At 45.1% G+C, this 20,890-nt stretch overlaps 5 protein-coding genes across 5 annotated transcripts; 1 reads left to right on the top strand and 4 right to left on the bottom strand.

Moving 5' to 3' along the window:
- Positions 1 to 2,600: 2,600 nt before the first annotated feature.
- Positions 2,601 to 5,643, bottom strand: cbln18 (cerebellin 18). Its single transcript, XM_068585699.1, has 7 exons — positions 5,348 to 5,643; positions 4,692 to 4,791; positions 4,399 to 4,578; positions 4,143 to 4,301; positions 3,961 to 4,049; positions 3,774 to 3,854; positions 2,601 to 2,981 (listed from the first exon to the last, which is right to left on the bottom strand). The coding sequence occupies exons 2-7, from the start codon at positions 4,789 to 4,791 to the stop codon at positions 2,826 to 2,828; spliced, it is 765 nt and encodes a 254-aa protein (XP_068441800.1). The 5' UTR covers positions 5,348 to 5,643; the 3' UTR covers positions 2,601 to 2,825.
- Positions 5,644 to 7,926: 2,283 nt separating this feature from the next.
- LOC137791051 (complement C1q-like protein 4) lies at positions 7,927 to 9,172 on the bottom strand. The gene is made up of 4 exons (XM_068585756.1): positions 9,144 to 9,172; positions 8,924 to 9,022; positions 8,695 to 8,835; positions 7,927 to 8,613 (listed from the first exon to the last, which is right to left on the bottom strand). Exons 1-4 carry the CDS (start codon positions 9,148 to 9,150, stop codon positions 8,180 to 8,182), a joined length of 681 nt encoding a protein of 226 aa, XP_068441857.1. The 5' UTR covers positions 9,151 to 9,172; the 3' UTR covers positions 7,927 to 8,179.
- Positions 9,173 to 10,318: 1,146 nt separating this feature from the next.
- LOC137791139 (complement C1q-like protein 4) lies at positions 10,319 to 11,152 on the bottom strand. The gene is made up of 3 exons (XM_068585863.1): positions 11,102 to 11,152; positions 10,858 to 10,954; positions 10,319 to 10,773 (listed from the first exon to the last, which is right to left on the bottom strand). Exons 1-3 carry the CDS (start codon positions 11,150 to 11,152, stop codon positions 10,319 to 10,321), a joined length of 603 nt encoding a protein of 200 aa, XP_068441964.1.
- Positions 11,153 to 12,314: 1,162 nt separating this feature from the next.
- On the bottom strand, positions 12,315 to 16,324 carry ftr86 (finTRIM family, member 86). Its single transcript, XM_068584993.1, has 11 exons — positions 15,815 to 16,324; positions 15,376 to 15,471; positions 15,023 to 15,256; positions 14,764 to 14,926; positions 14,609 to 14,689; positions 14,315 to 14,365; positions 14,155 to 14,193; positions 14,000 to 14,041; positions 13,832 to 13,897; positions 13,546 to 13,748; positions 12,315 to 12,650 (listed from the first exon to the last, which is right to left on the bottom strand). The coding sequence occupies exons 1-11, from the start codon at positions 16,322 to 16,324 to the stop codon at positions 12,315 to 12,317; spliced, it is 1,821 nt and encodes a 606-aa protein (XP_068441094.1).
- Positions 16,325 to 16,945: 621 nt separating this feature from the next.
- nudt8 (nudix hydrolase 8) lies at positions 16,946 to 20,360 on the top strand. The gene is made up of 5 exons (XM_068584995.1): positions 16,946 to 17,024; positions 17,721 to 18,536; positions 18,618 to 18,750; positions 19,310 to 19,387; positions 19,961 to 20,360. Exons 2-5 carry the CDS (start codon positions 17,722 to 17,724, stop codon positions 20,144 to 20,146), a joined length of 1,212 nt encoding a protein of 403 aa, XP_068441096.1. The 5' UTR covers positions 16,946 to 17,024; position 17,721; the 3' UTR covers positions 20,147 to 20,360.
- Positions 20,361 to 20,890: the final 530 nt, after the last annotated feature.

Here is a 20,890-nt window from a genome sequence, read left to right as displayed (position 1 = left end):
AGCCAGGCGGCGATGGGTCGGTCGGCAGGAATGCTTTGAATACCTTCGCCACAGAGGATGACGGGCTGATGGAGGAGGAGAAGAAGGAGGAGGAGGAGCAGGAGGAGGAGGAGGAGTGGAGACGAGGGGCGAGGAGAGAGGCGAGGAGACCTAAGGGAACTAGGGAAGGACTGTTAAGATGCTGCAGGGGCCAAGTGACCATGTTGTAAACATGACTCGTTGGTTCCACATTGGTGAGAGGAGGAGGCGAGGAGAGGAGAGGAGAGGAGGACGCGAGGAGATGAGAGGAGGAGGAGGCGAGTAGAGGAGCGGAGGAGGTGAGAAGATGAGGAGGCGAGGAGAGGAGAGGAGAGGAGAGGAGAGGAGAAGGAGAGGCGGAAGCGATTAGAGGAGGAGGCAAGGAGAGGAAAGAAGAGAAGGAGGCAAGGAGAGGAGAAGAGGAGAGGAGACAAGGAGAGGATAGGAGGAGGCCAGGAGAGAAGAGGAGTAGGCCACGAGAGAAGGATGAGAGGATAGGAGAGGAGAAGAGGAGGAGAGGATGAGAGAGGCAAAGGAGAGGATGAGAGAGGCAAAGGAGAGGAGAGGAGGAGAGAGCAGAAGACGAGTAACAGAGTCACCGTTATTCAGCCAGATAGCTCCATGTAAGTCCTGGCTCTCTAGGAGTGGCACCCAATGCGCGCGCGCGTGTGTGTGTGTGTGTGTGTGTGTGCGTGTGTGTGTGTACACACTCATGACATTTCCATCACTTCGTTCCATTACAGTCGCTCGCTGGCAGCTCGTCAGAGGTGTGAGACGTTGGCTTCACTCCCGCAGTGGAAAGTCAGAAGGTAGATGGATCTCACTGAAGACGACAAACCCATGTGTGTTCACTCCTACTTACACACACACAGACACACACTCTGTACACATAAACAAGCCTGCACCGTCTGCTTTTTTTTTTTTGCAAAGGGAACAAAGTAAATGGGGAACATCTGCCGCGTGTTCACAGTGTTATTCCTTTGTGATATTAAGAACAATATCACACAATCCATCTCTCGTGATCACAAGAAAATAACTCGTTTTAGTGTCTGTGGTCGTCTCATTAAGTTCTGCAGTAATCAGCTGTAACTATACAACCAAGCCAGATGTTTGTGCACAACAGTTACAGCCGCTGGACGCGTTCCCATGTGTTTTACTGGCTGTTTGGAAGTGATCCAACTTGTTTTGATGGTTACGTTTTGACACTAAGGGTTTATTAATAGAAAAGTTTCTCTATTTTACCATTGCTGTTTGCACTTTTCATTGGTGAAATTATGAAATTTCAGCTTCTGCATGACGTGCAGATCCCTGGGCTGTGTTTCATGTAAGTGTTTCCACTTTATGTAGTTAGTTTTTATTTAATTACACTGCTGTTGTACGGTTTTATAAAGCTCTGCTGCAGACCGAGCTTAAGTATATGAAGCAGAGTCAAAAGGAGCCATTATGGTGATACTACTGCTTCACTTCCACTGAAGGAAAACTAAAATGCAAGACTTTATCTTGCAAATTTATGCTGAAATATTGATATTTATAGTCCAACACTTTGGTCATAAAGATATCTCATGACCTCATGTGTATATTCATGCCTTCAGGATGAATTGTGACCTGTTCGGTGGTTTTTAGGTTAAAAAAAGATAACCAATATGCTTTAAATATACAGTTAGTTGCTGTGTTATTTTAATACAGTACAGATACTGTGTGGCTTGTCAGTAGCTTAATAGCATAATTGCTGCTGGTAATTTACTGTATTTTCTTCCAGTAAAACGTTTACAGCGCACCTTTTCTCCGCCTCTCTGCTCTCCTGGGAAAAAAACTATTTAAAAATGAATTTCACATTGTGAAAAGCCCCAAAATACACACAATATTGCACATTCAGCAATTTCACCGAGCCGTGTCGTGTATATATATTTATTTATATATTTAAAAAAGTGTATTGTCTATGAAACCATAACCTTTACCTTTATATTCCTTAAGCCGTCGGATCCTCTGCTCTCCAGTGAGTGAGACCTTCATCTCTCTGACAGGTGAAATTGGCTTTATCGCCAACAGAAACAGTCATTTTGGGACACAGCGAACTTATACCAGCTGGTCTTAACCCTCACCTGGCTGCAGCTTCATACTAAACACACAGGTATGCGTCATCTCATCTAAATCCAGAAGGTCAATAGGCGTTATTTATACAAAAATGTACTCTGCTCCTGTCAAGTGGCATCAGCTCACGGCTTCCTGCTGCCTCACAGGAGTTATCTCTGGTATGTGTGTGTGCAGCAGGAAGCTGCTCTTACGTCACGTGTTTATTCAACTGAAGGAATTCACAGCGCGCCTGTGGTTTATGTTTATTTGTATTAAGCTTCCATTAAAGGCACTTGTTTAAAGTGTTGAACTCACTGGTCAGAGTCTGGCGGTGTTATGACTCGCTGTTGGACGTCCAAGATTATATCGACGCCCCCGACTGCGACCTATTTCCATTAATGGTCTATGCGTTTGTCAATGTGTGTGTGTGTGTGTGTCGAGCTGAAATGCATCGCAAATATGAAAGGACATCACCTGTCAAATAAACTTTTATTATCTCCGAATCGAAAAACATCGTCACACTTTGTCCTCCGTACGCAGACAGCTGTGTTATTCACACGCATGCTCCTGTGTTCAAACATATCGAAACTCACTATGAACAAATGAAAAAAAGTGTGATCAGACATACGAGGGTCACAAGGTGGGGAGGCAAAGAGCTCTACTTTGTTTTCATGAATCAGCAGTTAAGCGAAGAGGAATGGATTTTCTAGAGTTTTCTCCGGGAGTCTGAACCTTCAATGGCCGTCATGCTCCTCCTCCCCGGCGGCGGCGGCGTTGGGGTACAGTATGTAGCCGGTGAAGATGTTGTGCTGCAGGTCTCTGCAGAGCTTCTTCCCGGCTACCAGCTCCACGTAGACCATATCGCCTCGCACCAGCTCCAGCACCACCACCTGAAGGAGTACACAGCCAACGCGGTGTCATGACTCATGGAGCCGTTTGAAGCAAAACCTGAACGTGACACGGATCCCTTAAGTCATGAGGTCTCAGTTATATCTTTAAAACCCCATTTGTATTGTTTTTAATGTGTTTTACTTTTGACCTTAGTTTGTTTTGTTTCGTCTGTCAAAACTCTGTTTTTAAAGGTGCTGTATAAATAAAGAGATTTTTTACATTATTTTTAAAAATCACAAGGAAAAATATTTACTCATTTATGACACAATATATATATATATATATATATATATATATATATATATATATATATATATATATATATGTGTGTATTTATATATATTATATCATAAATAAATATATATGTATATACATATATATGTATATATTATATCATAAATATATATATATATATATATATATTATATACATAAATATATATACATATGTATATATATATATATATATATATATATATATATATATATATATATATATATATTATATACTGTATTGGTGAGTATGTTTAATATGATATATGTACACGAATCAAAAACAAGCATTTTCATTTTTGTGTGTTTGATGAATTTACAATAGTAATGAAAACAATAACAAGAAAGAAAAAAAAGACCAAATAATATAAAAATAATAATATAAAAATAATAATATAAATAATAAATGAAAACAAACCCGCCCACACAGAGTTGTGTGTATCGTACGGTCACAGGTGTGATTGTGACCACGACCGACTTCTCTCCTCCGTAACAGTGACCATGTTTCTCTGATCTTACCTGATTGCCGTTGTCCTCCAGGTCCTCTCGGTTGTTCTCCCACACGCTGACCGCCACCTCGCCGTTCTTCATCAGCTGGACCTGCGGAAACACGACGAGACACCGAATCAAGACTAAAACCAGCAGAATGTGTTGTTGTTGTTGTTGTTTATTTAGATATTTGCGACGTCTATCTGTTTGGGTTTACTTGATAGGAGAGGCTGTCTTCCTCAGAAACATACGAGTAGACCGTGAAGGAGAAGACAAAAACACCCGCCCAGGGAGCCGCGAAGACACCTGGACAGGAAGGGGAGGAGTTAGTGGGATTTAAAACGCTAAAAGCTTTCAGAAAATATGAGACGTGTGTGTGTGTGTGTGTGTGTTTCCTACCCAATGCAGGGTTGTAAGCATTGGCATCGTTAAGACTGACGATGGCGTAGGGGATCGGCACATTGGTAACGAAAGGACCGAAGCAACGTACAGTGGATCTAAAGCCAGATTTGCTATTATTTGGATCCATGGTGGCTTTGAAGGCAATCTGGTTGTGATCTGAGATTAGAGAGAGAGAGAGAGATATGTACACTGTACATACAGATATTTGTAAAAACACACTTTTTTGTGTCCAAATCCGTGTGCGCGCGTTCACCTGTGATCCTTTTCACTTTGTATTTCAGTGACATGACGTCGTACCACAGATGGAAAATCCGTCCGAAGGCCTCTTCCTCCAGTTTGAACATTGGATCGGCGGCGCAGCAGCAGCCGCGCTGATGTTGGAAGGCGCACTTGCAGTCGTACTTGTCGCACGGCAGAGGCCCCTCCCACTTCACTGGGAGGAGGGGAAATGGTAGAAAAAAGGGCGAAAGCGAGAGAAGTGAGAGAGGCCGACGGATGACGGCGACCGTTCGGATCAGTGCTGAGGGGTGAGATGTGTCGGCTTACGTGCGGCCTCCGTCAGCATCGTGATGGCGCTGGAATACAGCTCCCCGCGGCCGCAGAGGAACTGCGACCCCAACAAGAACAAAAGTGGTAATACAACCATCTGTTGGGGCGGAGGGGGAAGGAATGATGCATTTTCAGTTTTCAATCATTGAATATGCACCCAAACAAGAGAGGATGACAAGTGCTCAGAGCACCAGAAAGTTTCAGAAACGTGGACGATAGTACAGAACTCCACTTTGACTTCATCCACTTTTAACTCGATTTACATTTCATGGTTTGGTGTCCAATGTGCAAATAAACTGAGAGAGGCCATTTCTACCGAACAACATGACGTAAGCAAGGGTTTAACGATCAGCAGGCCTCTGGTTCAACAGCATTGCATGTACAGACGACGCTTTGGCCTACAAATCTCCAAATCAATGCTTATTTGGTAGCTGGTGTTTAATTATTACAGTAATTAAACAAGCTGCTGACAGAAATCCATTGATTTGCTTCGAGGTATTACACTTTAAACCCAACCTGTCATTGCGACGCTTCATCCTTACGCCCAATAACTAGCGATGATATTTCAGTTCATCATTGGATTCAATGATGATGATAATTGACAGGTTTTTTTTGTCTTTTTTCAAACGGTATAATTGGAAATATGAACTTACTGTTTCGTGTTGCTCTCTCTCCTCGGTCTGAACGACTACGTCAAGTTCTTAGGAGTTCGTCAAACTGAGAGTAAGAGTTTTGAGCAAGGGGGACGGTTTTAGCTTCTTATTGATGCACTTCAGGTGATCCTCCCCTTTTAAAAAGGTAAATGACGCCTCCTCACATGTGGACACACATACGCCCTCTGTAACACAGCTCACTAAATGGGTTCCCGTCGGTGTGAAAGAACAAGAGTTGATCTTGTTGCACCTTTCAGGACCTTGTTGTTTGGGGTGATAATAGCGCTAGGACAACAGTGTCTGATTGCCATCGTCCCAGAGGAAATGTTGATATGGAGAGCTTTGTTGTCGGGGTATAATGGACCACGGACGCGAAGGGAAAAGAATGCCTATAAAAACGTGTTATCGGTCCATTGACGGAGGATCTGAGAACAAAATACGGCGTCGCCCTGTTCCCATGCTGAGAAAGAAGGAACGGAGGAGTGATACTGGTTGTTCCATATTTACGGTGATTTTAGAGTGATTGGGACTGATTCTTTTATTTATTACTGCCCTGTATAAGCTCTGTCCATTGATATAGCAGTAAACAGAGAAAAAATGGGTGTTTCTTGGGTAAACCGATAACTCGTCTCCAGTGACGGTGCATTTTCTGGCCTTTTTTCTTCTTCTTGTATGACACTAACCTTTGCGTTTGGAGTCCCAAGTCAACTGACCCGATTCTTCTCGTGGTTTTGTCTGCTGGATGGAAACCAGGGTGTATCAGGTGTTTTTATGTTTGCTTTGCACACATTTCTTCAAAACAGACCCTTCCCGTCCTTGAGATGATTACCTATTTAACGTCTTGGGATAAAAGGAACGTGTGAAGAGCTTTGAATTACTGCATAATATTCAAAGATAACAGAGCGGTCGTATTTCTGAGATTGTTTGATATGGAGGTGAACATGTGCCAAGAGATCATCTTCCTGTGATGAAGCCGATCAACAACAATGTCTTACTGAGGAGCAGCAAGAAATGCCAAACAAGTAGATTTCTCTTTGCGGCTTGAGCTTTTTCTACGGTTTGCTTCCTCATTGTTTGGTCTTACAGATCTGAAGATGTACAAAAAAAACAAATGCAACATCTGTTAATTGTATTATTTGCATTAATTTATTATTTAAAACTCAATATGTAGAAAAGTAATGCAGTGATAAGACTTCCCTTTGACCCAAACTGACCTTGCATATAAAGCTCAGCTGACAAAATATAAAAGAAATATCCTTAAAGCATTATGATTACACCAAAACACAGACATATTGTTCTACATCTTATGTGAGTTATGCATAAGGACATTTTTTATGTGTGAGTCTCTCAGCCACAATAACCTTGATATTGTCCTGCAGTGTGTGTGATGCGCCATTATTTTATTCAAATTGTGTAGAGAAGAAAATCTGTGAAGATTCTGCTCGCGTGTGTGACGCAACCAGATTTAAAGCTCCTGTAGTTCGAGCTCGACTGAGCTGCTAATGGAAGTGATGCGTGTTTAGCTAACGGAGTTCACACAAAGCTAGCTTGGCTCCCTTAGGAAGTGACGAATGTTTAGCTAACGGAGTTCACACAAAGCTAGCTTGGCTCCCTTAGGAAGTGACGAATGTTTAGCTAACGGAGTTCACACAAAGCTAGCTTGGCTCCCTTAGGAAGTGATGCATGCTTAGCTAACGGAGTTCCCACAACGCTGGCCTGGCTCTCATATATATTTTTGAAACACCTCACATAACGCTGTATTGCGGCAGTTTGTGAAATAGTCACGAAATGCAGTATATTTGAGTTTGTGTACAGGGACATGAAATGTCTGTTTTTGTTGTGTTGCTCAGGACGACGTTACGCTAAAAACTAAAGTTAGGTTGTGGTCACAAAACCACCTAATTAGGTCAAGGAAAACATTACTGTTGGCTTTAAAATAACTACACACAGTAGGGTTTAGGCAACAGACCACAAACAGTTAGGTATAGCAAACAAAACCACGAAATTACTGTCACCAACAGTTTCATGAACACCGATCTTCTGGATATTGACTGTTGCTTCGTCATGTGGGTGCATTCATTTTGTGTGACAACCGACAATTTGTGTCCCGGTCCACAAACCAACTCTTTCACTAACTGCCATAACACTTGGAGCCGTGGTGGTTGAAGACGCACCTGGCAGAGATCTGTACTTTCTAGTTTTCTGATCATTAATTTGTTGATAATGAAGAGAAATGTCTTATTTTGCTTAATTCAAACTTTAAAAGTATCATTCATAGATCTGTTGTATGACACATTTTGTGTGCCTCATAATCTGTCTTCAGAGTGTATTGTGAACATGTTGTATAAAACACCTTAAAATTACAATCTAACTACATTTTAACATACATATCTAATGGTACTGTTTCTAAACTTCCTCTGCCAGGTGATAGGGAATTCATTTAAATATCCCTTTATGTTGTTGTTTAGTTGTTGGTTCACTTTATTTAAATGTAATTATATATGTGTTATTTTATCACTTTAAAGCCAAAGTCCACAAGAAAAACTGTTTGATTCAAAGAACAGACAGCAAAGCAAAGGTTATATTTCAAATGTTTAATCTTGGCAACAACTTCTTCCATCCTGCTTTGTTTAAGATGATTGTACAGGCGCGTGGGTGTTAAGTGAATTTCCTAAAATCATTACAAGTCATCATTTCAGCAAGAAAACACACACATTGCATAGTGTGAAGGGCTCCCCGACACCACAGAAAGGTTTCTTCTAGCGGGCTCTAACCTCGTGTTGTACCTTGCTGGTACAAAGACAACATAAACTGCACTAATGCATCCATGATCTATTCAGTTGGATAAAGAAGGAAGCCACTGAAAGTGTTATAGTGGCTGACGTCGTCGCAGAGGAAACACCCGGCGGGCATGTTGACCGCCACCGTGTCCCCCGCCGTCAGGTGGAGGGCCACGACCAGAGTGGCAGCGTCCTCTTGGTCGTGTACATTTTTTTCGCTGTTTCCTGCCACCATCTTGCCGTTAACCACCAGATCGGCGCAGGCGGCCAAGAGGTTACGGGCTGCACCGGCGTCGCTGTAGACGGTGAGGGCGATGCTGTAGACGCCAGAGTGCGTCACGTTGAAGACGCCGGTGTTCACGCTGTAGCCCTCGCCCAGGTTGATGAAGACGTGCTTGTAGGGGATGAGCCTATCGGAGGGGAAGGGGCCAAAGCAGTTGATGGAAGGGTGGTCGGTCAGAGCGACGGAGAAGGCATCGCGGCCGGCTGGAGAGACGCAAAAAGGGGGTGAAGTTCAATAAAATGTAGATCTCATTAAAGAAATGGCTTCTCTCAGATTGAACCCACCTTCAATTTTGTCCAGGCTGCGCTTTGTTTGTTCGCACTGGCTCTCCAAATTGTTCAACGTGGTGTTAAAGTAAGTGGTCAGCCTGTCCATCTCTTTCCACATCACACAGCACCCACAAGAACCCGGGTCCGCAACACACGCTGGACACAAGAAACAACACACACATCAACACACCAGACCGGAAGAAACGCTAAAATGCGACGATTACGCGCCCCCACAATTCCTCACCCCCGCCTGGTCTGGTCTCTGGAAGCGGTTGTTCCTCGCCGGGATTGTTCCACTGAAACATTGCATGAGCCGCATGCAGCAGACAGATCAGCACAATAGCTGGACGAGAGGATAAAAGATTTTAAAAAAAGGAGGAAAGGGAGCTTTACACTAGTTTCTTGTTACATGAATTGTTGTATATCGGCAGCATTGCCACCTCTGTAAATGTACCAAGTCTCACCTCTCATGTTGGCGGCTTCAGGAGGATGGAAGGTGTGATCGGTAGAGGAAGTATCGCTGGGTATATATTTGTTTTCTCAGAGCCCCTCCCTTGTTGGTAGGTTTTATTCATCCTCTTCTATCATCGCTCCTCCTTGTTTTTCTCCCAGTTTTTTTTATTATAATCCGTCCTATTTACCTTTTATACCTGATGTTTTATCATTATCACTAAGTGCTCCTATTTCTCAACATCACACACACCCTCTCACCTGCAATGTCGAGCGTTAGCAGTCATCCGCTTTGTAGAGCCTGCGTGATAGTTTTGAAGGATTTCTTTTGTATATCCTGTGCTGAATAATTGTATCTTAACATGTGGAAAACCACTAAATAGCTGAGGTATCTCAAATAATTGTCTCATGCAGCTGCACTGTTTTTCTGTACAGATACACAACTTCATGTCACGTTATATATTGACAGAAGTGGAAGAAGAAGAATTAATAATCTGTGCGAATAGAGGGATGTTAAAAACTGCCCCATTAAAGGTAGAAATATATCAATGTGTTATAGATCACATCTCATTTCTCTCTGACACAAGTACGGTTAAGACCTAAAAAATAAGGCAACAATATATTTGAGTTAAAATTGGACTTTAGTCTTTCAATAAATACTTTAACAATATGTATTTTTTACTCTACTCACTTGTATGTGTTACGGTTTGCATGTCATCTGTCTGGATGATATCTATATGCATCCTTGGTTTCTATATGATTGAGGGTGATCAAAGGTTTGTTTCAATAAAATGTTTCATAATGTGGTTGAAAATTATTTTCAATCCTAAAAAACATTTATCCGATGTCATTTAGTTTTATCTACCAGTGTCTTGATTATCATGCATTTGTGTCTAAGCAATAAATACTTCAACAAGTATTGAGAGACTGAAACAAATGGAAACAGAATGCCAACGAGTTTGTTTAACAGTCTTGGTTTATTTCACCGGTCAGTTTCAGAAACATTGATTTTCATTGGAATTTCTAGCACAATCGACATCACATCATTTCAGTGGCGTTAAAGATCAACGGCTTGTTACAGTGGAAAACACACAACATTGAGCAGATGAAGATTAATGTCTACAAAAGAAATCAGTGTAATCTAACAGATCTGTCAGTAAGAGTGCAAGACTTGAAAGCGCCCAACAAGCTACTCTTTCATAACGTCGCAGGGATACAGCAGGAAGCCCGTGAAAGTGTTAAAGTAGTTATCATCGTCGCACACGTGGTATCCTTTGGGCAGGCTGACCGCCACCGTGTCCCCGGCCTTCAGTTTCACCGACACGACGGCGGTGGCGCTGTCCACGCGGTCCAGGCGGTTGTTCTCCTTCAGCGAGGCCACAACCTGGTCGTTCACCAGCAGGTCGCCGGCGGTGCCCGCCGCCGCCGGCAGCTCGCCGTCCAAAGAACCGCCCGAGTAGACGGTGAAGGCCAGGCTGTAGACGCCGGAGAGCGGGACGGTGAAGTTGCTGGCCTGCGCATTGTAGTTTTCGCCCAGGTTGAGGAAGACGTGGTTGTAGGGGATCAGCCTGTCGACGTCAAACGGGCCGAAGCAGGCGTAACCGCCGCTGTGGTTGAGAGCGACGGAGAAGGCGCTGCGGCTGGCTGCGAATGCAGGAAAAGAAGGAGTTATGCAAGATAAAAATAAAAGGACAATTTGATGTCGAATCCCCGGTTTGTGTTGCTCACCTCTCATGTTGTTGAGAGCCGTCTTTGTGCACGTCAGATTCTTGGTCAAGGCGTCGACGTTCATGTTGAAGAACGTCTCCATCCTCTGCATCTTCTTCTGCATCAGACAGCAGCCACACGTGGCCTGATCCACAAGACACTCTACGTGCACACACGCACACACACACACACACAAATGAATGTGGCAGGTGAGATTCACCGACTAAGTATCGACAGACTCAATATTTCGCAAACAACCTCTCACCTGCTTCTGGGCTTGAGGAGCCAGAATCGCTTGAGGGGCCGTCCCAGACATTCTCGAACTGACTCTTGACAAACGCTCCATGCAGCAGACACAACAACACGATAGCTGGCGGGGGGAAAGAGCAAAGGTGCACAAACCAGTACAACTTGAATAAAAACTTTTTTTTTGCTTTCCTCGACTCTGAACTACTTCTGTTGAGGTGTGAGCTTCCATACAAGACTAAGCAAGCTGAGCAATTCTCCTCCTTCCCTCAGTTTTTGCTGTTTAATACTATTTAGTTTCAATCTTAACATACATGTTTGAACCATGTCATCTGACCAGAACATCATGAAAGAGTTGGTGATGAATCACCACCTCGAGGCATGATGTTTCCCAGCATCGCACCTAAATATTTTATCAGAATATCTGGAGGCTAATTGGAACTAATTGCTCGTCTCACCTCTCATGTCGATGCTGGTGAATGACGACGGCTTCAGAAAGGACGGAAGGTGTCGACTGATCGCGAGGCAAAAGTTGTGGGTATTTATTTTTCGGAGAGCCCCTCCCTCGCTCCCTCTCTTTATTAATTCCTCCTCTTTTGGCATCGCCCCTCTTTGTTTTTTTGCTATTGTCTGCCCTATTTGTCTTCATATGTTTATAAATGGAGATGAATTTCTTCATCACTAAGGGTTCTCAATTTCTAAAAACTCTCTCTCACACACACACACACACACACACACACACACACACACACACACACACACACCCTGCAGGGCTTTGTTGTTGAAGCCACCCAGGTATCAACTATCACCTGAGATGAGATCTGTCCTGAACGAGTTCAGCAGCCATGGTTCATAGAGCTGCTGCATTGACTTAATAATGCAGTTTTTAAATCGGTATTAATAACTCACTTGATTTATTCCCTCAGTAAACATGACTTCATGTCTCAATCTCTAGTGTCAAGTCTTCTTCAACAGAGCATGATGTTTATTTAAGGACACGTTTTACAGTCTACAATGGTCTTGACAAGGAAGACTAACGCTGCGTTCACACTAAAATGGTTGAGATCAATAAAAAGCTGCCACAAAAAGAATAATATATAAACCAGACATTCTTTGTTTCTTCTCCAGAAGGATCTTTACTTCCTCATTTTAAAAAGCGCCACACGCTTCCAACCAAACAAATCAGGTTACATGAAAAAATACAATCAAGAAATAGCAGCTCAATATGCAACTCAATCCAATTGGCAGATAGTCACTGTAGACCCGACGCCGGCCCAGAACCTGAACCCTGGGAACAGCGGGCCGGTGAACTGGCTCTGGTGCTGGTGGATGAGATCCGCCTGGTTCTGGGCGATGCGGTAAAACGCCAGGATCCCCGCGTAGTGGTCCAGATAGACGCCGATCCGCCGGGCCTTCGGCGAGCCCAGCAGCTTCTCCTTGCCGTCGTGCCAGAAGGAGAAGCCGGTCCCGGACCAGTACAAGCTCCAAGACTGAGCGTTGTGGCCCAGGCGGCTGCTGTCGTCGAAACCTTTACGCTCCATCTCCTTGTAGGCCACGCCGATGGTGAACTGCACGGTCGAGAGGAAACTGGGTTAGGAAAGGAAGCATGTCCAGGGTGGAGATCAGCCTGCTAACAATAGCAACACGTGGATGTTTTTAGTTTGTTAGCACGCCGACAGACGACTGAACATTAGCTGACGACAGCAGGAAAGGTCATTCGTCAAATTTTACAAGCATGAGAGCTGCTGACGTCCAAACACAAGCTGGTCTTCTTTCAGCCTCACCGTGCGCTTTGAAGCTGGTTTTCTCCTCGAAACCGTGCAGCTGCTAGCTCGTCCTGAAGTTTGTTGAGAACACAAACTTCAGCTAACTAGCTACAGCTGCTACTTAGCTAGCTTAGCTGAGTTTTGAAAAAGCTACGTTCACAATGTTTAGAAGCCAAATACTTTTAGTATTGGACAAATACACATTTTTTATGAATGATGATGAATAGTTAAGGGACTTGATTGTGTGAAACACAATGTAAAGTCACATTTGTTGAGACATTTAACTCAAAACCACAAATATGAACCGAAAGGGGAAAAGTCGCCAAAGCCTTTAGGATTCATCATTTTGGGGGATGATAAATGTTGTATTTCCAGCTTTCTTTTGACAGATTGTTGATTATTGTGGCAGACTTCTATTTGGCGCTCGGATTTCAAGTTGAAGGAAATGTTTATTAAATTGAAATTTTGGAGGAAAAAAAACAGGACTCTACAATCAACGAACCCTAAATCCACGAGGTCTCAGTTGAGGTCTGCTTTAAAGTTCATGGAAAAGTCTGACGAAGCAAGCCATGATTTACAAATGTATTTTACACATACACACACACACAGTCACTATTCATGCATATATGCAAACCGATATTGCATTGTCAGCGTGCGCATCGCTGGAACCTCCCATTTTCCCCACCGGTGGATCTACCTTCTTGCCGGTCCACTCCACCTCCCAGTAGTACGGGCTCCCTGCCAGGGCCTCTCTGCAGAGGACCTGTCTCCAGAAGTGGAAGCGCTCAGCGTGGTCCGGTAGGTTCCGGTTCTCCGCCCGCATCGTGGCCTTGCGCCCGGCGTCTGACAGCTGCACGTGCCGAAACACCGTGTTGGGGTCCATGGTGGGTTCGAAGCGAACTGAGAGGGGGAGGATGCGTTTTAGTGAGGAATGTAACTTTGGTGCCGTGTGCTTTATTTCTGTTTGACGTGAAGGAACTCACATTTCATCATTTCCTCTCTTGTCTTTGGTGCCAGGTTGAGATGTTCCACTGTTGTTTCAGGAGGTGCTTAGAGGGGAAACAAACATACATACTTATATCAAATTAGGGATCAAAAGTAACTTCTGCAAGGGGAAGTAGTTGATTGACTTCTGAGGGATCTGTACTTACTTTGTGGTTGACGAGGAGGGATGGGTGGAGGTGGCGCTGAAGCTTCACGTTCAGAGAGATGGAGGGCAAAGAAAAGAGCATGTAAACCAAATCGGAGCTCAACTCCATGACATCCGTCGTCGTTCGTGTACTGCGGCAGGCTTTCTTATTCTCACCTTGAAGGTATGCGGGACGTTTGATTGAATCCTCGTGCCCTGAATAGATGAAGCAGACGTATGAACTCGGGGGCTTTTGAAGCAGCCATGTTTTAAACGCTTCGTAGGCCCATTTGTCTCGGGAGCCACAGACGTACAGTGTGTTTCTAAAGAGACTTACCTCGAGATCGCGGCGGTAGCAAAGGCGGTTGGTCTCTCGTCATGACGTATGCTACAGGAAAGAGAGGATGAAGTGTCACGAACACAAGCACAGATGAAGATGTCCCTTTATATAATAGTCTTATATCTGCATTTGATCTTTATATACCTGTGTTTGGTCTTTCTATACCTGCGTTTGGTCTTTCTATACCTGCGTTTGGTCTTTCTATACCTGCGTTTGGTCTTTCTATACCTGCGTTTGGTCTTTCTATACCTGCGTTTGGTCTTTCTATACTTGTGTTTGGTCTTTATATACCTGTGTTTGGTTTGGCGGCCTGACCGCTATCGTTATTTCCTGCTGCACCACCGGGCGTTGAAGTCCCAGGATCAGGATTCACTACAAAGAAAAAGGAAAGTTTTGACTGTCTGGAGAAGGTGAGGAGAAGAGAGGAAGAGGAGATAATCACTTACCTAACGTGGCGATCTTGGCCAGGCTGGCGTTGCAGAGGTCCTGCATTGACTCCTGCAGCTCTTTCATGGCCGAGCGGACGGAGGCCACCACCGCTTCCTCCTGACTCAGGATGGACTCTTCTGCGGCGCCCGTCTGACCCGGCGGCTCCACGACGGCGAAATTCTGAAGAGTGAACGACACCAAAAATACTTTATCCATCTAATTCAAAAAGGAAATCCCATATCTGGAAAACAACCCTTTGCGTCACACGAACTATACCTTCAAGAAGCAGACGTCGTCCTGCATGTCGGCCAGCCGGCTCAGCTCCTCGCTCTTCCAGCGCAGCGGGGCCACCTCTTGCTCCAGCCGGTGGACCTGCCCCTCCACCCGGCTGCCCAGGGAGGTCTCGTGGTTGCCGAGGACCTCGCCGACCCGCGTGCCGGTTAGATTCACGGTCCGGACAAGCTCCGAGAACACGTCGGTGCTCTCTTGCTTCAGAGCCTGCACCAAGGCCTGGGAGCACACAGAGAGGAGGAGGAGGAGGTCAATGTGTGTGTGTGTGTGTATGTGTGTAACAAACCGTCAGAAGTGAAAAAGGTTTTTACAGCAAAACAATCAGAACTGTTGCAAACCTTGTGTTGGCGAGCAACATGTGGGAGCTCCACAAGCCTCTTTTCCGTCGCCTGGATTCTCTGCTGTATGTCCACCTGCATCTGAGCCAGCTCTTTCTAGACACACACACACACACACACACACACACACACACACACATATCATCGCTTAGGATGGACATAGTATAGAAAAGAGGCCACACACACACACACACACACACACTCTGGCGGACAGTAATGAATAGCTTGTACTGCGATGAGACATGTATGATGTTGCAAAAAGATCATTTGACTTGAAGGAAGAGGAAGAACACGTCCACGCAGTAATGTGCAGTAAAAACAAATTTTACAAGTATTTCAAGTTCAGCGACATTGTGGAAAGGTTACACAACACATCCTTTTATTCACCCCTCAACTCCTTAAGAGCACTCATAACATTTGCCCTGACCATGACACATACCTGTCTCTCCTTCCTCTCTTCCTGCAGTCGGCACACACGATGTCCCTTGTGTCCATGCTGGCAACACACCTCGCAGACGCACTCCTTGTCCTCGTGGCAAAACAGGTCCAGGGGTCGGTTGTGTTGAGGGCAGGCCTTGGGGTTTGCTGCGGTAAGCTGAGGGTACAGGCTGCCAGGTTGCGTCCCCCTGGCCGGTAGGACCTCCAGGTAGATGGGGATCGGCGGCGGGGCGGTGGAGACGGCCGCGGAGGAGCTTTGCTTGAGGCTGTTGGTTCTCAGTTTCTCTATACACTCCACGAGCACAGTGCTCTTGGCCAGGGGGGGCCGAGGGTTGAAGACCTGGCGGCACTGGGGGCAGCTGTACTGACCCTTAGTGTCTCTCTTGTCCCAGTGGCTCTGGATACAAGCCAGGCAGTATGAATGTCCACAGGGTAGGGTGGCCGGGTCCTTCAGGGTGTCCAGGCACACTGAGCAGACAAAGGTCTCCTCTTCAGACCAGGCTGAGGCCATATTGGTGCGGCGGTGCGACGCAGGAAGGGACGAACCAAAGGTCAAATCAAACCGAACGGTTCCCTGGAGTCTGTTAAGTTAAAGGAAATACTGCCAAAGATGGCAAGTCTCAAATGTCAGTTCACGTGAAACTCATGCTGCTTAAAAACCGAGGCAGGCTCCGGGTGGGGCTGGTAAAACTGGTGGGGTGAGGAGTTTCTCTCGCTGATGTCATCGTTGCCTCCCCGGTATGTCAAATGATAAATAACACCCATTTTATTGTAATAGCAACTTCACATCAGTGTGAGGATTAACATTTGACCAACATTGGAATCATGTCACGTTGAAATCTAGGAAGAGACACACAGTGTTGTGATGTTAGGGCTCCTTAGAAACTACAACTATACTTGTGTTGTTTGAGTCAAGGCCTGGAGGAGCAATCAGGACAGACTGGTTTCTTCACCTGCTAAACACCTGACTGGTGAAGCAAATGTGCAAACTATGCGAGGAGAGAGAGGGGGGGGGGTTGTCAGTAGAGCAATGCAAATAGTCCCTCCAGCCCTGCATTCAGTCGCAGTAAAAGCTGTCAGAGTTGTTAAATAAGTTTTCCCAGAACTGACGCGCGTCAAGCCGCCGCTGCCGCCACTGCGCATGCGCCGTATTCACCAGTGGCAGCCGGCTAGCCGGGCGAGAGGCCAACTGCGTTTATTCAACTTTCAAGGTGAGTGTTTACCGGTTTCAAATGACGTTTTAACTCCACAATAACGTCACATCAGCGTGTATTCTGACTTGGCTTTGTCCACGTTTGAAGTTGAGCTTCAGCATACCTCGACATAGCTTTGTTTTTTAAAGGTTTTTTAGCGAGCTAGCGTTAGCTAGCTTCGCTTTCAGAGGCCATATGAGATGCTTGTCTACGACAACAACACCAGGTTGTGATGTGTGGAGCTTCACGTTGGCAACGGAGGACTCGAGACACCTGGCTCATTGAACGTCAATGTCTCTATTCGCTTCTAAACATTGTGAACGTAGCTTTTCAAAACTCAGTTAAGCTAGCTAACAGCAGCTGTAGCTAGTTAGCCGAAGTTTGTGCTCTCGACAAACTTTAGGACTAGCTAGGAGCAGCACGGTTTCGAGGAGAAAACCAGCTTTGAAGCGCATGGTGAGGCTGAAAGATGACCAGCCTGTGTTAGGACCTCAGCAGCTCTCATGCTAACACGTTCACGCACACATTACGTAATCATCACTCCTCCTCCGCAGGTGGAGCCATGTGGCGTGTATGCGTCACATGAGCTGTGAGAGAGCACACATGTAACACACTAATCACTTGCTGGTGCAAGTGTCTCACGAGCATAACACGCTCCAGAGGCTGATGCATTTAATACTCTCATTGTGTGTTTCTATCTCTTTTTCCCCCCAGGATGTTTAGGGGCCCCCAGGTCCTGATTAGGTCGTGTCCCCTAAGGCCATTGGTGCTGGTGAGAGAGTCCCGTCTGTCTGGTTTCTCTGAGCTCACTGCTGCTGGATGGCAGGGTGCTCGAGATGCGAAGAGAACGAGGGATGACGGCATCCCTGGAGGTAAAGAGGGCCCGCCGTCGTCCGCACCTCCGTCGACGCAGCTGTCTTCATTTAACTTGAACTGTGACAATCCAAAGCAGAGAGAAGCTTCGTTTCGAAACCTCCGGTCCAAAGCCATTTCATCCAGCTATCAACACCTCCCTCAGGTCCCTGCCTCTGCAAACCACAAAGCTGTGAGCGCTCAGCAAGACTGTTTAATCAACACAACCTGCCTTCAACCCCGGGGAAGGCCGCAGGACGTGCGCCAAGCGTCACACAGTTCCAGCCGTCGGCCTCAGTGTAACCTTCTCCAAAGCAGACAGCACTTTGTTAGACCTTTTGGGTCGTCGACACGGGCGTCATGGGCGTCATGGGTTTCGAACCACTTTCACGTTGGAGAACAACCCTCCGGCGTCTGTCCTCAAAAAACCAGAGAGGTTCATCAAGCCGCCCCTCACCAGACCGACGTCTGGAGGGGCTGTCTGTCCCCAAATAACGAAAACAGGTGTCGAGAGAGCCTGGGGCCCAACTTGAAGCTGTACGATGCCGGGAAAAAGGAGGGAAAGAAGGGGAGATGGGCGTCAGTCCTGGTCTCCCTGTGCTCTAATCGGGGGGAGCCGGCGTTTCTTTTCACGCTGCGCTCCAGCACGTTAAAGGGCCGCCACAAGGGAGATGTCAGGTGAGCGGCTGGAGACACACTACATTGTTCTAAAGCTCCAGCACAATCGTGTCCGTGTCCTCACTTCCGGGTCATTTGTAGCTTCGCAGGAGGAAAGAGCGATCCGTCAGACAGCGACGTGGTGGCTACGGCGTTGAGGGAAGCCAGGGAGGAGCTGGGAGTTTCTGTGGCAACAGAGCAGGTGTGGGGCACCTTGAAGCCGCTCAGAGACATGGCGAGTACCCACGTTGTTCATTGTATTTGTCAAATAACACCGTCGATTTTAGAGCGTTATTTTGTCCATGGCTCAATAATTTCATTAGCTTTTAAAAGGGGTTATAAAGTCCTTTGACGTGCATTATTATTTTAATTACCCATTAATCTGTAAACAGGTTTTGAGATTAATCATGCACTCTGTAAATCTAATTATGTAAAATGTTTACACAAGTTATTCTTTGAATAATCACACATTTGAAGAGCTCAAGGTCCCATAGACATAAGAGAGAGTTTATTTTCATAATAACTTGTTTATTTTTTTCTGCCGATTGATTACTCGATCAAGCGATACATTTTTTCAGCACTCGCCTTAAATTTAGCCCGATTAAGCCCACTACTAGACTCTAATACTATACTAGACTCTGCTTTGCGAGGCCACAGGTGAATATATCCTGATGAGAATAGAAAAACAGTTTATTGTTTTGTGTCTCTTATGCACTAATCGTTATTTCGATATATTTTGGATGCAGAGTCGTTGTCTGGTTCTGACTCTGTTTGTGTCTTTTGTGTCTCATCAGTCGGGGATGATGATTGCTCCTGTCCTCGCTAACCTCGGCCCCATAGAGGAGTTGTCCTTCAAACCAAACCCTGGAGAGGTAAAGCTGTATTCCTCTATATTATATCTGCTTGTGTAAATGACTAGTTTTTTTTACATCGTGCAGATTACTGTTATGCTTTTATTAAGCCATACTTTATACAGTTTGATCAGTTCTGTCTGTCTTAAGTTACTGTGAGGAACTTGCCCATCGTGCAGATTACTGTTATGCTTTTATTAAGCCATACTTTATACAGTTTGATCAGTTCTGTCTGTCTTAAGTTACTGTGAGGAACTTGTAACTGTCTCAATTTAATACTGATGCCTTTTTTATGAGCTACATAAGTTCACGGGACCGTCAGCGAGAAGATGATCTATTTCCATCTAGTTGTTTTTTTAATGCTTTCATTCTGTGTCACTGGGTCAGATTATAGCAACATCAGATGAAATCATCATCACTCAGACCCTGCTGCAGTAAGATAAGGTTTTTTTTGAAAAGGGACGCTCGGGAACACTTCCACCTCCGTCCACAGGGGCCGCCAAAACCAACACGCACAAAAATAAATCCTACCTCATTTTTGGTTAGTTTTAATCTAAATCCAAAGTTTTTAACTGTGCTCGTTTGTGGTTCCAGGTGGAGGAGATTTTCACCTTGTCCTTGTCCCACCTGTGCAACCCTCAGAACCGCGGCTACACACACTTCCGCGTGGGCGACAAGTACGGATACACTGTGCCGGTGTTTCGTAACGGGAAGCATCGGGTGTGGGGTCTGACCGCCATCGCCCTCGACCACACCCTGAAACTCATTGTCCCTGATTAGTGTGTGTGTGTGTGTGCGTGTGTGTGTGCGTGTGTGTGTGCGTGTGTGTGTGCGCGTGTGTGTGTGTTTTAATAGTACACTTTGACCTATCATGTGACTCAAAGGTTGACTCTAGAGTCAAATGTGCAGTCAGGTTTTGTGTAGCAAATGTCAGGAATCTGATTGAATGTAAAATATTTTCTTTCCAGTCAGGAGAATATATATTTTTTCCCTACCTCGGTGTGTGTGTGTGTGTGTGTGTATATAAGAATGATCATGCGTATAAAGACGATGATGTCACTCACAAGGAGCCGTTGTTGGAAGTCTTTGTCGTTAGAGCACAGACATGACGTAACGACATCAAAAAGCAGTGCCCATACTTATTTTTTTTTATTCTTACCTGAACATTTATTAGTATTTCTCTATATTATAAACATCTTTTGATTTTCAAATGCTCACAAATCCTTTTTTTAAATTCAGCTTCTGTCCCAGTAGTTACAGAATACACGGATATTAACAAGCTCAATCGATGCCCTACGGATATATAACTTATTGCCATGAGAAATTCCAATGAGGTTTGTTTTTTATTACTTTTGTTTTATTTTGTGGAGTGAAGTGCACAAACGATGGTTTCCAGCGTTGGTTTTATCTCTCACTGGCTCGACTCTTGACTGACAGGATAGAAGATTGGTGACCAAAGCAATAAATATTGTTCTAAAGGTATTCTGCTTGCATTGTCAATCGTTTCTTAAAAGGTGGCATCTG

The sequence above is a fragment of the Clinocottus analis genome, unplaced genomic scaffold (genome assembly GCF_023055335.1).
Source record: "Clinocottus analis isolate CAN_PGR_092001 unplaced genomic scaffold, fCliAna1.0.p SCAF_2, whole genome shotgun sequence".
In the NCBI taxonomy this organism is placed as follows: Eukaryota; Metazoa; Chordata; class Actinopteri; order Perciformes; family Cottidae; genus Clinocottus; species Clinocottus analis.
The sequence above is the reverse complement of the archived record's forward strand: the minus strand, read 5'-3'. Positions and strand labels throughout refer to the sequence as shown.

Coding starts and splice junctions, on each gene's coding strand:
- nudt8 (XM_068584995.1), top strand. CDS start 17,722: ATGTTTAGGGGCCCCCAGGTCCTGATTAGGTCGTGTCCCCTAAGGCCA. Junction 18,537..18,617: donor CGCCACAAGGGAGATGTCAG/GTGAGCGGCTGG, acceptor GGTCATTTGTAG/CTTCGCAGGAGGAAAGAGCG. Junction 19,388..19,960: donor TCAAACCAAACCCTGGAGAG/GTAAAGCTGTAT, acceptor TTGTGGTTCCAG/GTGGAGGAGATTTTCACCTT.
- LOC137791051 (XM_068585756.1), bottom strand. Junction 8,836..8,923: donor AGAGACCAGACCAGGCGGGG/GTGAGGAATTGT, acceptor TCTTGTGTCCAG/CGTGTGTTGCGGACCCGGGT. Junction 8,614..8,694: donor CAGCCTGGACAAAATTGAAG/GTGGGTTCAATC, acceptor GCGTCTCTCCAG/CCGGCCGCGATGCCTTCTCC.
- cbln18 (XM_068585699.1), bottom strand. CDS start 4,791: ATGGTTGTATTACCACTTTTGTTCTTGTTGGGGTCGCAGTTCCTCTGC. Junction 4,579..4,691: donor GATGCTGACGGAGGCCGCAC/GTAAGCCGACAC, acceptor CCCTCCTCCCAG/TGAAGTGGGAGGGGCCTCTG. Junction 2,982..3,773: donor TGGAGGACAACGGCAATCAG/GTAAGATCAGAG, acceptor GTACTCCTTCAG/GTGGTGGTGCTGGAGCTGGT.
- ftr86 (XM_068584993.1), bottom strand. CDS start 16,324: ATGGCCTCAGCCTGGTCTGAAGAGGAGACCTTTGTCTGCTCAGTGTGC. Junction 14,927..15,022: donor ACGACGTCTGCTTCTTGAAG/GTATAGTTCGTG, acceptor TTCACTCTTCAG/AATTTCGCCGTCGTGGAGCC. Junction 14,366..14,608: donor GGCCGCCAAACCAAACACAG/GTATATAAAGAC, acceptor TCTTTCCTGTAG/CATACGTCATGACGAGAGAC.
- LOC137791139 (XM_068585863.1), bottom strand. CDS start 11,152: ATGTCTGGGACGGCCCCTCAAGCGATTCTGGCTCCTCAAGCCCAGAAG. Junction 10,955..11,101: donor CTCCTCAAGCCCAGAAGCAG/GTGAGAGGTTGT, acceptor TGTCTGATGCAG/AAGAAGATGCAGAGGATGGA. Junction 10,774..10,857: donor GGCTCTCAACAACATGAGAG/GTGAGCAACACA, acceptor CTGCATTCGCAG/CCAGCCGCAGCGCCTTCTCC.